We start from the raw sequence: 15,287 nt of genomic DNA, 5'->3' as shown, positions 1-15,287 counted from the left end.
TAATTCCATGAGAGGTTATCATGTTTGCTATTTAAAAAAAAAAACCTTCATTCCCAACATCCCTCCTCCCCCTTGACTATTCATAACATATATTCAGTGCTCTCAGAGGTTCTATCATATATAATTCTCTCAGATCATACTTACTATATAGCATTTTCCAAACATATATGGCCAAAGAACTTCTGTCCCACACTTTTTTCCATAAAACATTTATTGTCATAATTTGGAATATGCTAGGATAAGGTATTTAGTACATTTATCTAATACCATCACACAGTTAAGAATACAGAAATATAAAATTTCTAAAATACTTAAATGGATTAATGTATGTTTTAACCTACAAGTTATCAGAAATGAGAAAAGAAACAAAACATGCATTTAATAAAATTACAAAAAAAGTGTTAGTTTAATGGTAATAACTCCTTCAAATTCCCTTACGAATACTGTGACAAGTCAACATAGGCAAAGCAAAATATAAAGTTTCTTTGTTTTGGGCTAGAATTATTTTAGTTCTGTGTTACAGATAAGACAGATTTCCTCATACTGATCAGATGCTCTCATTGTCAGTTGCATGATTAACAAAATATGATTAAAATGAACTATTATAATTAGTTTATATCAAAAGAGGTCCAAGAGAAGAAAGGACCAATTTTTTTAAAAAAGGGTCTTTCATAGTGAAAAAGATGTCAAAAATTGATATTCCCAACAGAACTATCAGGCTCCAAAGGAATGGCTATATTTTTATGAGTAGGTCATAAAATACTTTAACAATTTATGCTTGACAGATTAACTAAGTGGTCCTTATACTTTTCTACTGAAGTATCACCTAATTACAAAAGAGAATGAAAATACAGCATATAGCTGGCACACAGTATTTACTCCTTATATATATTTTGTGTTCTAAACTAGTAGGAAATATTTATTCATGTAAAATAAAAACAAAATATAGCCTCAAGGTTAAGTATAATTGTAGACATTTAGTAACTTGCACAGTGCGTAGTACATAGTAAATGCCCAATAAATGTAAACTAAATCAAAATCTGAATTTTTTTTATCATATTCTTACAGCAACTTTATGAACCAAGTAGAAGAGGTACTATTATTTCCTTATTAAGGTGAAGAAATTTAGGTTTAAATACACTAAATAACCATTCCTTATCCATCACCTCTTTCCCAAAAAATCAGTATGTGAAAGAACTGGACGTTTCTGCAATAATATTCCTGAACTCTAAAAAATGTAAATCTTGAGAGGTCACTTTCTCTTTAAAAATATTATCCTCATTAATATTATTATTTAACCCTGTTAAAACCAATCTTAATATTACTTAATCCTGTTATTATAAAAATAAATCAGTATCAATTACCACTACAAATATTATCCTTGTATACTTGTAATTGGGCTTCTCAAAGACAAATTAGAGGAGATACATCCAGTCAAATGACTAAAATGATTATATGCACTTACTTTGACACTTCAACTTTTAGTTCCATTTCATTCTTCTCTAATTCTAGAATCCGTTGCCTATCAGCATCACTTACTGCCTTGCTCACACTATCAGCTAATTCATCTCTTAACATCTGTTCCACCTTCTGTGCATCCAAATTGATTTTGGTAAGCTAAGAAAATGCAACAAAAAATGTTCAAATACATCAATTTTGGGTGAGATTTTCCTTGTAATTTAGCTTTTAAAGAACTGTAATCCTCTTTATTTGACCTTAGTCCAGATATTAAATTGAGTGTGAAATGTTAAGAACAGAATGAAGGAGGGTAAAAGACGAAAGAATCAGAAACAAATTATGGAAACTCCGGTTATATTCCAATCCACCAAAAGTCATTTTTATTAGGCAACTCATTATATAATGATATCTGAACTTGTAATATTCTTACTTTGTTTAGCATGCAATCTGCTCATTATATTTTATTTCAATTACATTACCTACAAAGAAAGCCAAATGAGTTAATAAAATCTTATTCATATAGATTTAGTAACATAGTTAAAACAAAAATGATATAAATGCTTTGGAAAACATTAAATCTCAAGGTATGCAAACACTGTAAGAGTTGTGTTTAATCATAAATTGTTAAATACTTGCAAACTACATGTACTGTCACGCAGTTTAATGATTCTGACCACATCAAAAATATAAAACCTCCAATTAGAATGTAAAGTCCCTGAAAGTAGAGATTACTGTCTTGTTTTGTTTCTTGCTTATACTCCCAGTCCCAACATAGGGTCTGATATGTAATAGGCAATGAATAAATATTTGTTAAATGAAGGGATGGTGGTGAAAGGCAATTCCATTGTTTAGTAAATAACATTTCATATATTAAATCTAACAATATAACATTGGTGAGAAACAAGAACTTACAGAAATACTTTCTTTTGTTTTAAACAATTCAGATTTAAATCTTTTATGTATTCATTACATGAAACACAGCACTATATTAATAAGCTATTTCAGAGATACAAACAAACCTCTTAACAATAATACAATGTCTACCAAGACTAATACTTATTCTCTAATTTATGATAAAACATATCAAACCTCAGCAAATTTGGTTTCCAATTCAAAATTACGTTCATCCATCTGCTTTAATGAAGTCCGTAAGTGTTCATACATTTTTTGACAATGTTCAGCCCTCTGTCTTTCATTTAATTCCTTCATTTCCAGCATAGTTATTTTTTTTGAAATAGAAACAATGTCACTGTTGGTTATTGATTTCTTTGCCTTATCCATATTAGATTCATTACCTATATGCAATAAAATACTTAAGTCAATCTCATGTTGTTTATATTAAAATTATCTCAGATATTTTAGATGCTGTATATAAGAAAGCAGTATAGTTCTATGGAAAGCACATTAGCTTTCCAAATTCTATCAAACCTGGACTCTAATCTCAGCTCTGTTATTTCCTGACTGTTTGATGTCTATACCATTTAATCTCTGTGGAACTTAATGTTCTTCATCAATCAAATGATTAAAGAAAAAAACACCTATTCCTCCCTCACAGAATTGTGGAACTAACAATAAAGGACTTAGTGTAGAGGTATCACATATAATAAATTTTTTAAATGGCAAGTAAACATTTTGCTGAAACGAGATAAACTATATGAGAAGCAATGGAGTAAAGCAAAATGACTGTGAATATAAGTGTAATGATTTGATTTTTAATCTCATAGAGCTGAAAAGTAAAATATGAAACCATATGATTGATAGATTCTACCAAATATAATCTTGTCTAACTATGAGTATTATTTGGTCTTTGTACCGACATGGTTTGGCTGTGTCCCCACCGAAATCTCATTGTGCATCTAGTTCCCATAATCCTCATATATAGTAGGAGAGAGTCAGTGGGAGGTAACTGAATCGTGGGGGTGGTTTCCCTCATGCTATTCTTGTGAGAGTCTTCCTGCCACTATGTAAAGAAGAAATGTGTTTGCTTTCCCTTCTGCTATGATTGTAATATCAATACAGACCTAATATCAAATATTTTATATTTTTTTATTAGTTGTCATGCCTTAATCATATATATGTAGTTATTTAGCTTGTCTTTGGACACAAAAGTCTGTGGCTAAATGGAAAGAGAATTAAAAGCCAATTTACCATAAAAAGGCATAGCATAGGAGTGTCATTAGTTAGCCATTTTTTGAGGAGGAGGAAGAAAACATACTTTTGCTTTGTATAACAAACATGGTCCAGAAAAAACAAAATTTGGTAGAGTGTTTTGCTTTTCAGCAACTTAAAATTCATGTGTGTTTAGGGTAGCCAATTATTTAAAGGAACAAAGCAACTCAGCACCAATTCATTTTGTAAACAGCCTTTGACAATACCATTACTGCCCCCTCCTATTTTTCCAGCTTCATAAGTTAGAGTTTTATAACTGGGTTTTCTCAAAGTAATATATATTTCCTGAAAAAAAAAAAGGTCTCTATCTTGGTTTTAAAAAGTACTTCATTATGTTCTGTATTTCTCTTTAAAATTTATTATTTTAGAATAGCTATTGGAAGCAGTAATCAAGTAACTAACAATAATGGATCACTAACAGGAGCTAAGAGTGTTAGTAAATTAGTTCATTACGGAATAAAGACTCATTCAAGTAATCTTAAGCACCATATAGAAAAATACTGCACTAAATGCCAATATATAAAGGAGTCCTTCTCCATTCTGCATTGTGCTAAACTCTGATAAGAAGAGAAAAGCACATTACAGGGGCTGAAGCAGATTGGCCATCTTATGTGTTCTAGGGTTTGGAGTTTTCTTAAAGAGAGAGTAGAGCACAACAGCCAAACACTAATAAATTCCTAGATGAAAAAAAGTTAATGATGTGACATTTTTAAACAAAAATATAAGGGCAACAGGGAATAAAGAAACACTCTTTAAAACTTAGGTGATGTAAATCCTTATATGGAATAGATTAAGACACATGAAAATTAAAGAATTCCTGTAGGGAATTCAGCATTTTTAAAAAATAAAGATGATGAAATAAAAAGAAGCTACTAAAATTGTATGAAATACTCTTTTAGGTCTTCATTTAAATGATATCTTCTTCCATGTAAATACTACACAAAAGCCAATTCATATTTAATCTTTTATTGAGGCAAAAATTACATTTCTTAAAGTAGCTTATCTAAGATTTCTCAATGTTAGGCTTCTCTAAACCAAGTGTCTAATTACCAATTTAAGAGAAAAGTTGTATGTAGTAATAAAAACCTTGAATAGCTCTAAGGTTTAGGAAACAAACAAAGGAAAATACCACATCCAAAGCAGCAAATTTATTTGAAAATTATGAAGCACAATGAATGAGATAAAATTATGAAAATCCTACAAACTAGGATAACTACTACTTGAAAAATTAATATGGAAAACTAAAGATTTTAACACCTTCTGAAACAGTAATATCTCTGTTAGATATACATGAAAATGTTCACTGTGACATTATAAGCAATAGCAAAAATATTAAAGGGTAGTGATTTAATCACTCAAACACTGTAGGATATTGCATAGGTATTTACAAGTGTGATGAATAAAACACAATTTTTTTTTTTGAGACAGAGTCTTGCTCTTGTTGCCCAAGCTGGAGTGCAGTGTCGCAATCTTGGCTCACGGCAACCTCTGCCTTCTGGGTTCAAGCAATCCTCCTGCCTCAGCCTCCTGACTAGCTAGGATTCCAGGTGCCTGCCACCATGCTTAGCTAATTTTTATACTCTTAGTAGAGATGGGGTTTCACCATGTTGCCCAGGCTGGTCTCAAACTCTTGACCTCAGGCGATCTGCCCGCCTCGGCCTCCCAAAGTGCTAGGCTTACAGGCGTGAGCCACCGCGCCCAGCCACAAAAATATTTTTGATATTACTATCTAAATACAGTATAGAACAATGTTTACAATAATTTAAAATATATAAAATATGTAAGCATATAGCAGCAAAAATATACGGTAATATAGTAATGAAACTATGAGAAATAGAACTTCTCCAATTTTCTTTGACGTTTCCTGGTGATCTTTTCATTTAAAAATATCAAGTGATATATAACTAATATAACTTGCATTAAGTGAAAGAAATCATAATACCATTATTAAAATATCCTCAGTTTTAATTGTTAAATGGTTCAAAGTAGCTAATGCTTAGTCATAAATTTTTAACATGTATAATTTCATTAGAAACAAATCTAACTTAAGGACTAAAAACCAAACTTTGGTGGGAGCAAGTATGGGATTATTCATCTGCCTAAGTAAAACTGTTAGGCAGAAAGTTCTTTTTGTAGTCAAAATATTTTTTTAATCTAGTATAAAAAAGGAACATTAAAAAATATTCACTATTAGATGTTAATCATTTTATATTATCAGAGTTATAAGACTTACCTAATTTAGTTTCTTGTTCCCAGGCTTGTTCAATAGTGTGAAGTTTTTCCTTGGTAATCTCCAGTTCTTTATTTATAGACTCCATTTGTTCTTTTAAGGAGGCATTTTCACACTGAATAAAAGAAAAATGTCATTAAGCAACTATACTGTCATTCAGATCAATAGTACAAAATGACATAACATCTCCTTAAAACTCACAATCTAGATTACAAAATTAGAATTTCCTCCATATATAATACATACGCATATACATACATATATGTAATACATGTATACATATACATAATACGTGCATACATATATGTGTACATATCTATACATATATACATATATATGTAAAATACATGTATACATATACACACTGATTTGGTTTGTCTGTGTCCCCACCCAAATCTCATCTTGCATTGTAGTTCCCATAATCCTCATATATTGTAGGAGGGACTCAGTGGGAATCGTGGGAGTGGTTTCTCCCATGTTATTCTCGTGATAGTAAGTTCTCAAAAGGTCTGATGGTTTCATAAGGGGCTTCCCCCTTTGCTCCACTCACATTCTTCTCCTTCCTGCCACTATGTGAAGAGGAAACATGTTTTCTTCCCTTCTGCCATTATTGTAAGTTTTCTGAGGCTGCCCTAGCCCTGTGGAACTGAGTCAATTAAATCTCTTTCCTTTACAAAGTACCAGTCTCAGGTATTTCTTCACAGCAGCAGGAAAATGGACTAATACATATATATATATATATATATATAAAATGTAAAATATTTATATATATAAAATGTAAAATATTATTTTAAAATAATTATCAAAATCCTGTGTTATCCAACAAAGGATTTTGATGTACTCAATTTCTAAATATTAGCTTCTGCCACTAAAGCTGTACATTCCTTTTGGCTAAGCTGTAATACTCAAGAGTTTTCCAATCTTTACAAAACTAGAGCTTCCTTCCTTCATGCACACTGTTGCTGAGTGTCCTAGTATGCCATCAGCGACAGATGACAGATGTTCATAATGAAAAGAAATACAAAATTCTGGCCTTCAGAGTTCTGCCCATTCAGTCCCTATGTGTGTGTGGGGGTGGGGGTGGGGGGTGGTAAGATATGGCCAGAGTGTGAAAGGCAGCAGATAATAAGCAAGTAAACAAACAAAAAATCTATTAAAAATGTCAACATTGGCTGATCGCGGTGGCTCACACCTGTAATCCCAGCACTTTGGGAGGCTGAGGCAGGTGGATCACTCGAGGTCAGGAGTTCGAGACAAGCCTGGCCAACATAGTAAAACCCCATCTCTACTAAAAGTACAAAATTTAGCCAGTCATGATGGCCTGTTCCTGTAATTCCAGATACTCAGGAGGCTGAGGCAGAATTGCTTGAAACTGGGAGGCAGAGGATGCAGTGAGCCAAGATCCTGGGAGGCAGCGGATGAAGTGAGCTGAGATCTTGCCACTGCATTCCAGCCTGGGCAACAGAGCAAGACTCTGTCTCAAAAAGAAAAAAAAAGGCCAATATCAGCCATTGCAGTGGCTCAGGCTCACACCTGTAATTCCAGTATTTCGGGAGGCTGAGGTGGGAGAATCATTTGAGTCTAGGAGTTTGAGAACAGCCCAGGCAACAAAGTGAGACCTCATCTCTATAAAAAATATAAAAACTCAGCCAACCGTGGTGGTGCATGCCTGTAATCCCAGCTATTTGGGAGGCTGAGTTCAAGATCAGCCTGGCCAATGTGACGAAACCCTGTCTCTATTAAAAATACAAAACTTAACCAGGCATAGTGGCACATGCCTGTAATTCTAGCTACTCAGAGGCTGAGGCAGGAGAATTGCTTGAATCTGGGAGGCAGAGGTTGCAGTAATCCAAGATCGTGCCACTGCCCTCCAGCATGGGTGAAAGAGTGAGATTTCATCTCAAAAAAAAAAAAAAAAAAAAAACTCTTGAGGAAAGATAAAAAATATTCTTTGAGAAAATGATAACGTTAAAAATCATTCATGTATACATTATCTACAAGACATCTCTTGACTAGGGCTTTCTAATGCTCTATAGGATAGGACAAAGGACATGGAGAATGGAAAAAAATAAATTATTACCATACCTAAAAAGGCAGAATTTTATATAAAAATTAACATAATCACCTCTCTTTGGCAAAGCAGCAAAAAGCAAACTGATCATGACTACTTCTAAGTAATATTGATAAACATGTCTCATAATTTAGTAGGAGTCATGAAAGCTACTCAGAACAATGTTTTCATTTACTGAATGTGTCTCTCTGAGCCAGCAAAGCTTTTGAGCTAATAGAATTAGATCTTATTCTACTCCTGTGCGAGGATCTTAGATAAGAATAATCCAAAAGACCCAAGCCCCTATTTCAGATTAGGAAGACGAACAAATCAGGAACTTGTTCTGTCTGCAGTAAAAGGTATGGAGTTCAAGTGGCTATATGAGAACTGTAAAGGGTCTGAGCCATATTCACCGATTGTAACTTATGATACTCTACTCTAGTCCTTTCTACTTCTACAATAAAAAATGATGAGAATTTACAGAGTACATCGATGATCCAGGAAGAGCCCTTAACATTTCAGTAACTGCTGGCTACATCCATTCCAAAGAACAAAATCCAGGGACCACAGGAGAATAGTTTGCTCTGGGTACAGGGGTAAGAGAAAGGGATGGGTACTGAATGGGTACTTCCTTCCTTTGATTACAATATTCTACCGGTTTCATGCTCCTTTTTCTCTTTGATGTCTGGTTGAAAGAGGTTTGATTCAGCTAAATCATGCAAGTGACCTCAGGAGAATGATCTAGATAATCATTCAGAAGTATTTTACCACTATAGATAGATAATATGTGTCTGTGTTGATATTTGGGAACAAAATATTTATAACTAAACCGAATGAATAATATGGATAATTATATCTCTGCTAAATTTATGTAAATGCAGACAAATTTTAACTAAAATCTGCCAAATCCATCCAAACACAAAGATATTGAAGAAAAATGACTAATATCACAAGGTTCAAGGATCACACAAACTTACCTCTAGGTGTTCCAAGTTACTTGTCCTTTGAACAAGCATATTATCTTTTTGCAAGATGTCCCTGTACTTAGCAGTCAGTTCATTGTATTGTTTATTAGCCAGTTCTAGTTCAGATAAAGAGACACTATTATCTACAACTTTTTGGAGAGCTGCAATCTTGAAAATGGCCATTTCCTATGTAAATAAAGATACACTGAGTTATGCTGGTGCCTTTTTTCTGGTCAAGCACTAGCCACTTTTGAGAAAGATAATACAAGATAATACAACTGAAAGCAAAACAGATTTTAAAACCATTTTAAAAATATGTGATTTCCCATGTTACAAAAGCATGTCTGTTAATCAATGTAAGTGCAAAATATAACTAGAAAATTATGATGTTTGCAACTCCTAATAATTGAATTAGGCAACAATCATCAGTGGATGCTAAAACCATTAGGACTGATATATAATTTGTTATTTGTATGGTACCAAATTATTACCAGTTAACTAAATTGCTTAATAATGGAGGTATATGGTTGTCTTTTCTTCTTCTTCTTTTTTTATTTTAAAAAAGAGAGAGACTCACTCTGTTATATAGGTGCACAGGCTAGAGATCAGTGGCACATGATCATGGCTCTCTGCAGCCCAACTTCCTGGGGTTCAAGTGATCCTCCCACCTCAACCTCCCAAGTAGCTGGGACTACAAGCATGTGCCACCATACCCAGCTAACTGAAAAAAACAACAACAAAAAAAACCTTTTTGTAGAGACGGGGTCTCACTATATTGCCTAGGCTGTTCTCAAACACCTGGGCTCAAGCAATTTTCCTGCCTGCAACGTGTTGAAATTACAGGCGTGATCCACCACACCGGTCTGCTTGTCTTTTCCTTAACACAGTAATCAATTACAAATATGGAACAGGCAGATACTCTTGAAGTGATGCAATATAAAGTATAGAGCATTCCTTATGACATATTCTTGCCAAAAATATTTAAACCTAAATCTAACCAAGGGTTCTGACCTTACTTTTAGTAATACAAGGGACAGAGAAACAAGTAAAATCAGACACACACACACACACACACCAGATATATCTTCAAACATTTTTCAGAGAAAAAAAGGGGTATCCTACATTAAAAAGATTATGACATGTAATATCCAAATGCTTATTCCTTGATTGGAAAATGTAGGAAATGTGACTAAAATCTGGGTATTAGGCAATATTAAAAAATCATTGTCAATTTTGTTAGATATAATAAAGTTACCATGGCTATGTAAAGAAAAAAGGTTTTCTCAAAAGGGTACAAAAATATTTAGGGGAGGAATGTCTGCAATTCAAACATTCCTACAAAAACCAGAGAAGCAACTATGGCAAAGTGTTAATAAATATTAACTATTCATTTAGGTGATAAGCATTATTGATACCATCCCACCTTCTTCATATTTGAAATTTTTCATACTCAGAAAGAGCAAAGTAAGAATCAGATGTACCTTAAATCTTTGCAAACATCCAATTTTTTCACAAACTTCAGCCTCCATTGAAAACAATTCATTCTTTTGTTTCTCATTTTCTTTTCTAAGTTGTCGCTCCAATTCTACTAAGGTTGTATATTGCCTTATAAGTGATTTTTCATTCACTTGCAAAACAGTAATTTTCCTACTATTTTCTGCAAGTATTTTTTTCATTTCATCCGAATCCATCTGTAGAACACTGAGCAAATTCTGCACAAAGATACATCCATATTACATGTGGAATTTGGCTATCCTAGTTTGTATAATACTGTATAGTTATGTTAAAAATGTTTTACTAACATTATATTCTTTTACTTTTATAGCATCTTGTTGGACTTGATCCTCAAGTTTTCTCTTTTCCTCTTTTGTTGTTTTAGATTCTGTTTTCCAGGTCTCCTTTGCACTAAAAACAAAACAAAACAAAAACACAATACTGTAAACCTAATAAAATGTTTACAAGAAAACTTCAGATTATACAAATTTAAAGTTTTCTTAACACAAGAGATATCATAGCTATTCAGCATCTGAAAACACAAGAAATTAAAATTTAATTGAAATGGGTTTAGCCTAGAATTAAAATTTTTTTAATAAATGCAAGGCAACAAAGTTATCAACTTATTTTTGTTCTTCCCTGATTCACCACTAAAAGGGATATAATATAATTGAAGCTGAATCTTACCAATATTTTATTGAAACTAGAAAAAAAGTAGGAAAATAATACCCCATACTAATTCTAGAAATCAAATTCCAACATTCTGACCCCAGTCTCAAATTTGGGTGTTAAATGCTTATAAAATATTTTGAATACAAACACATCACAAGTAATTAACTTAAAGGAAGATGTATAAAGGACACAAAATTTGAGTTAAGAATAGTTCAAGAGATCTTATAATAGTGACTAAAGTTAATAACCGTATATTATATACTTTAAAATTGCTAAGAGAGTCTACTTTAAGTGTTCTCACTACAAAAAAAAAAAAAAAAAAAAAGAAGTATGCTGTAATCCCAGCAACTCAGGAGGCTGAGGCAAGAAAATAACTTGGATCGGGAAGGTAGACGTTGCAGTGAGCCCAGGTATCACCACTGCACTCCAGCCTGGGTGACAGAACAAGACTCTGTCTAAAAAAAAAAAACCCCAAGTAACTGAGATTATACATATGTTAAGTAGCTTGATTTAGCTATTCCATAGTATACATATATAGAACACCATGTTGTATACCATAAATTCTTACTTTTGAATTTCCAAAGTAATTTAAAACATATTTATATACAAATTCAATTTTTTTTATTTTGTCTACACATGAACACTCCACAACCATCTGTAATGTTCTTGGGATAAACCCATTATAGTGGTATCATTCTCTTTGCTGCTGAATGGTTCAGACTTGGGCATGTGACCCAATTCTAGCAAATGAGATCAGAGTGAACATCTGCCAGATATCACCAGAAAAAATGTTTATTTAAAAACAAAACCTATGTGGATAAAAATGCTCCTCTTCTCAATGGGCACAGTTCCATCTTTCTTGAATTCATGCAGCTATTTTACAACCATCATAGGTGATAACAACAACCCTGAAATATGACCTGCCCTATAATTAGCTTTGTGGTTCTGTTTAGGTCAGATAATAATTATTCTTAGTGTCTGAATCACCTTTGTGTAGGTATTCTAATTCCTAGTAAGGAAATCATTCTATTGATATAGAGAAGATGACAGAATAAGGAGAAATATGTTAGTTTCCTAGAAACATATATGAACAAGGATGATGGTGATGATGATGATGATGTATGATGCTAACAACAGCTAACATTTACAAACTGGTCATATGCGCCACACACTTGTCTCGCATTTTCATCTAATTCACTTACATTTTATTACAATCCTATAAAAAGGGTATTACTTGCAAAGAAACTTACAGATAAGGAAACTGAGACACAGATAGGTGAAACAACTTGCTCAAGCTCTTATTAAAAGCAAATATTAAAGTCTAGATTCAAACCCAGGCAGGATAATCCCAGGCTTAATGTAATCAATACCCTACACTGTCTCTATAAACATGTACTTGACAGTAGTTACCAGAGTAAAATAAAATACAAAAAATTGGAAAGGAAGAAGCAGAAGGGAAGAACAAAACAAAATAGCAATTATTTTTATGTTACTTTCACGATGAACAAGAATATACTGCAATTGTATTTATAAAGTTTTGCTAATACCTATACCTTAGATATTCTTTATACAACAAACTTTGTTGATGACGAATTACAGCAAATTTTCTGTTATAGTCTTCAAGAGATTCTTCTAAATTCTTTAACTTTTTTTCTTTATTTTCTAGTTCCTGAAAAGTGGTTTAGAAATAAGAATGCAAAAAAAAATCAGAATACATTTTGAATTTGAAATTATAAATTCATATTCTGACAATGTTATAGAAAAGTTAAAAGTCACCAAATCCTTAAGCAACACAGATCATTTTTCTGTATTTTGAACATTTTAGTTTAAGGCAGAAAACAGAGTACTAAACAACAAGTAAAATTATTTTTATCATGTATGATAGTTGCAATTAGCACACAAATGTCCAGATCATAAACTTTTATTAGGTAGAATAGTTACAAATTTATCTCTAGTCACTTGGCCACATACTCTCTTGTGAACACATAATTTCATACCCTTACTCAAATTATCCTTTCCAATTATTTCATTTTAAAGATAAAATTGAAACTTAAAGAGGATTAAATAACTTACTCAATAGCCAAAAATTCATTAACAGTAATTTGGCAATCATTTTTATCAAGCAAATATGCCAGGCTTGTTGTCAGGGGCTTTCCATACATACAGATCCAACATTTGAGGTCAGATCTGTCTGACTCCAAAGGTCTTGCCACGCTTATAGCTTTATATAGCATTAGGACTGAGAGCCCAAGTACCTGTTTTGCCAGTTTGACCAGGTTTTCAGATCCCAGTTGGTACTCTCTAATCTACTACAATGCTTCTCATATATTTCATGATAAAAAACATGGATTTTATCTCAAAAAATACAATAATGCCATACTACCAATATTTGCTAATTGTGTCCCCATACCTCAGACAAATAAGAGAAATAATAGTGTTAAAATTACAAATTTAAAAATAATATATATTATAACACAATATTCTAATAAGTAATTAAGGCTGTCCCTACCTGACTTAGATAACATAAAAATCCCAATATTGAGAAAAAAATGAATTACTGTAATTTTTCAAATAAAAATGAGTAATAGTTATAACACAAGTATACTCACAAATGGATCACCTAGCAGAGGGAAACAGTGGTACTTATAATCAAATGTATTATTATATTTGTAATGTATGTGATATTACTGATAGTCAAACTTCAAATAAAATAATGAAAAGGATCTGTCAATTAGGACATTCATAATGACCATATATAGACAGCAAAACTGAGAGACAAATCCAGGGCAAGCAGTATAGTACAGTATCCTTTCTTCTTTGGTGGTGCATTAACTAACATTTTATTGGGTAAATGGAAGAAAAAGATAAGGAACAATTTGGTTTAGATGTTTTTACTTGTGGCCGGGTGCAATGGCTCACATCTGTAATCCTAGCACTTTGGGAAACCAAAGCAGGCCAAAGAAGGCAAGTCACTTGAGGCCAGGAGTTTGAGACCAGCCTGGCCAACATGACAACACACCAACTCTACTAAAAAAACACAAAAATTAGCCTGGTGCAGTGATGCATGCCTGCAGTCCCAGCTACTCAGGAGGCTGAGGCACGAGAATCACTCAAACTCAGAAGGCGGAGGCCACAGTAAGCTAAGATCACACCACTACACTCCAGCCTGGGCAACAGAGTAAGACTCTGTCTCAGAAATAAAAAAAGGACCTTTTACTTGTGATCACAAAAAGAGAAACAATTCTATCATGACACTAAAAAGCTTTGCCAGAGTTTATTCTTTTGTTTTCCAGATAGCAATAAATAAAACTGCTCATTTACACAACACTGCTTTACAGTAGCTCCTTGTTGTTCTGCATGTGAATCATATATTTCACATTAACGACAGGCATGTGAACATGCTGCTTATGCAGATGAATGGAATGCATGGTATAAATTGCTTTTATTTATAATGTGCCATCTAACATCAAAATCCATAGAAATATATTTCACTGTTATTATTTTGAGAACTCAAAGGAATACATGAAGACTAAATATTAAGAAAAGTACTATCTGCATGCTTTGGTGATGTAAAAATTAAAATAAAGTAAAATAAAAATAAAAATGTAAAGAAACATACTACCAATGATTTTTGTCATTCACATGTAAAATTTTCAATATCTGTAACAAAATTTTTAATACCTGTAATAAATGTATTAAATATTCATTCTGAGAATTAATGATACTGGCACTAGATGGTGCTATCCCATCAGGTAAGTCGACTCCTTTAAAAACAACATTTGATCCTTCTGATTGTCGTAAAAGACTAGTTTCTTTTTCAAGGTGCTCTATCTGGAAAACACAATCCAGCAACGCAAATCACATTTCTTACACCCAAAGAAAGACACATTTAAAAGCAGCAACTTATACTTAGTGCTTTTTCTACTAAACAGATATGTGAATGCCCTGCCAGGAATTACTTAAACCATACTTTAATTTCTGCTTAGAAATGCCTAGGTAAGATTTAGAATTTTTGCTGGTCATGGTGGCTCATGCCTATAATCCCAGCACTTTGGAAGGCCAAGGTGGGCCCATCATGAGGTAGGGAGTTTGAAACCAGCCTAACCAACACAGTGAAACCCTGGCTCTACTGAAAAAAAAAACAAAAATTAGCTAGGTGGGGTGGCACACTCCTGTAATCCCAGCTATTCAAGAGGCTGCAGGAGAAGCACTTGAACCTGGGAGGCAGTGGTTGCAGTGAGACAAGATG

At 33.0% G+C, this 15,287-nt stretch overlaps 1 protein-coding gene across 6 annotated transcripts in view; it reads right to left on the bottom strand.

Annotated features, from left to right (window-relative positions):
* Positions 1–15,287, bottom strand: part of CEP290 (centrosomal protein 290) — a 90,744-nt gene that overhangs the window by 44,602 nt on the left and 30,855 nt on the right. For all 6 annotated transcript variants that reach the window (XM_035257203.3, XM_054238710.2, XM_054238707.2 and 3 more), the window contains 8 exons: positions 14,720–14,869; positions 12,592–12,707; positions 10,675–10,777; positions 10,354–10,584; positions 8,885–9,058; positions 5,861–5,972; positions 2,548–2,753; positions 1,466–1,617 (listed from right to left, as the gene is read on the bottom strand). In XM_035257203.3, coding sequence (XP_035113094.3) covers positions 1,466–1,617; positions 2,548–2,753; positions 5,861–5,972; positions 8,885–9,058; positions 10,354–10,584; positions 10,675–10,777; positions 12,592–12,707; positions 14,720–14,869 — 1,244 coding nt within the window. The remainder of the gene's footprint in view (positions 1–1,465; positions 1,618–2,547; positions 2,754–5,860; positions 5,973–8,884; positions 9,059–10,353; positions 10,585–10,674; positions 10,778–12,591; positions 12,708–14,719; positions 14,870–15,287) is intronic.

The sequence above is a fragment of the Callithrix jacchus genome, chromosome 9 (genome assembly GCF_049354715.1).
Source record: "Callithrix jacchus isolate 240 chromosome 9, calJac240_pri, whole genome shotgun sequence".
NCBI classification, from domain to species: domain Eukaryota; kingdom Metazoa; phylum Chordata; class Mammalia; order Primates; family Cebidae; genus Callithrix; species Callithrix jacchus.
This window is presented reverse-complemented; position numbering and strand designations above follow the sequence as displayed.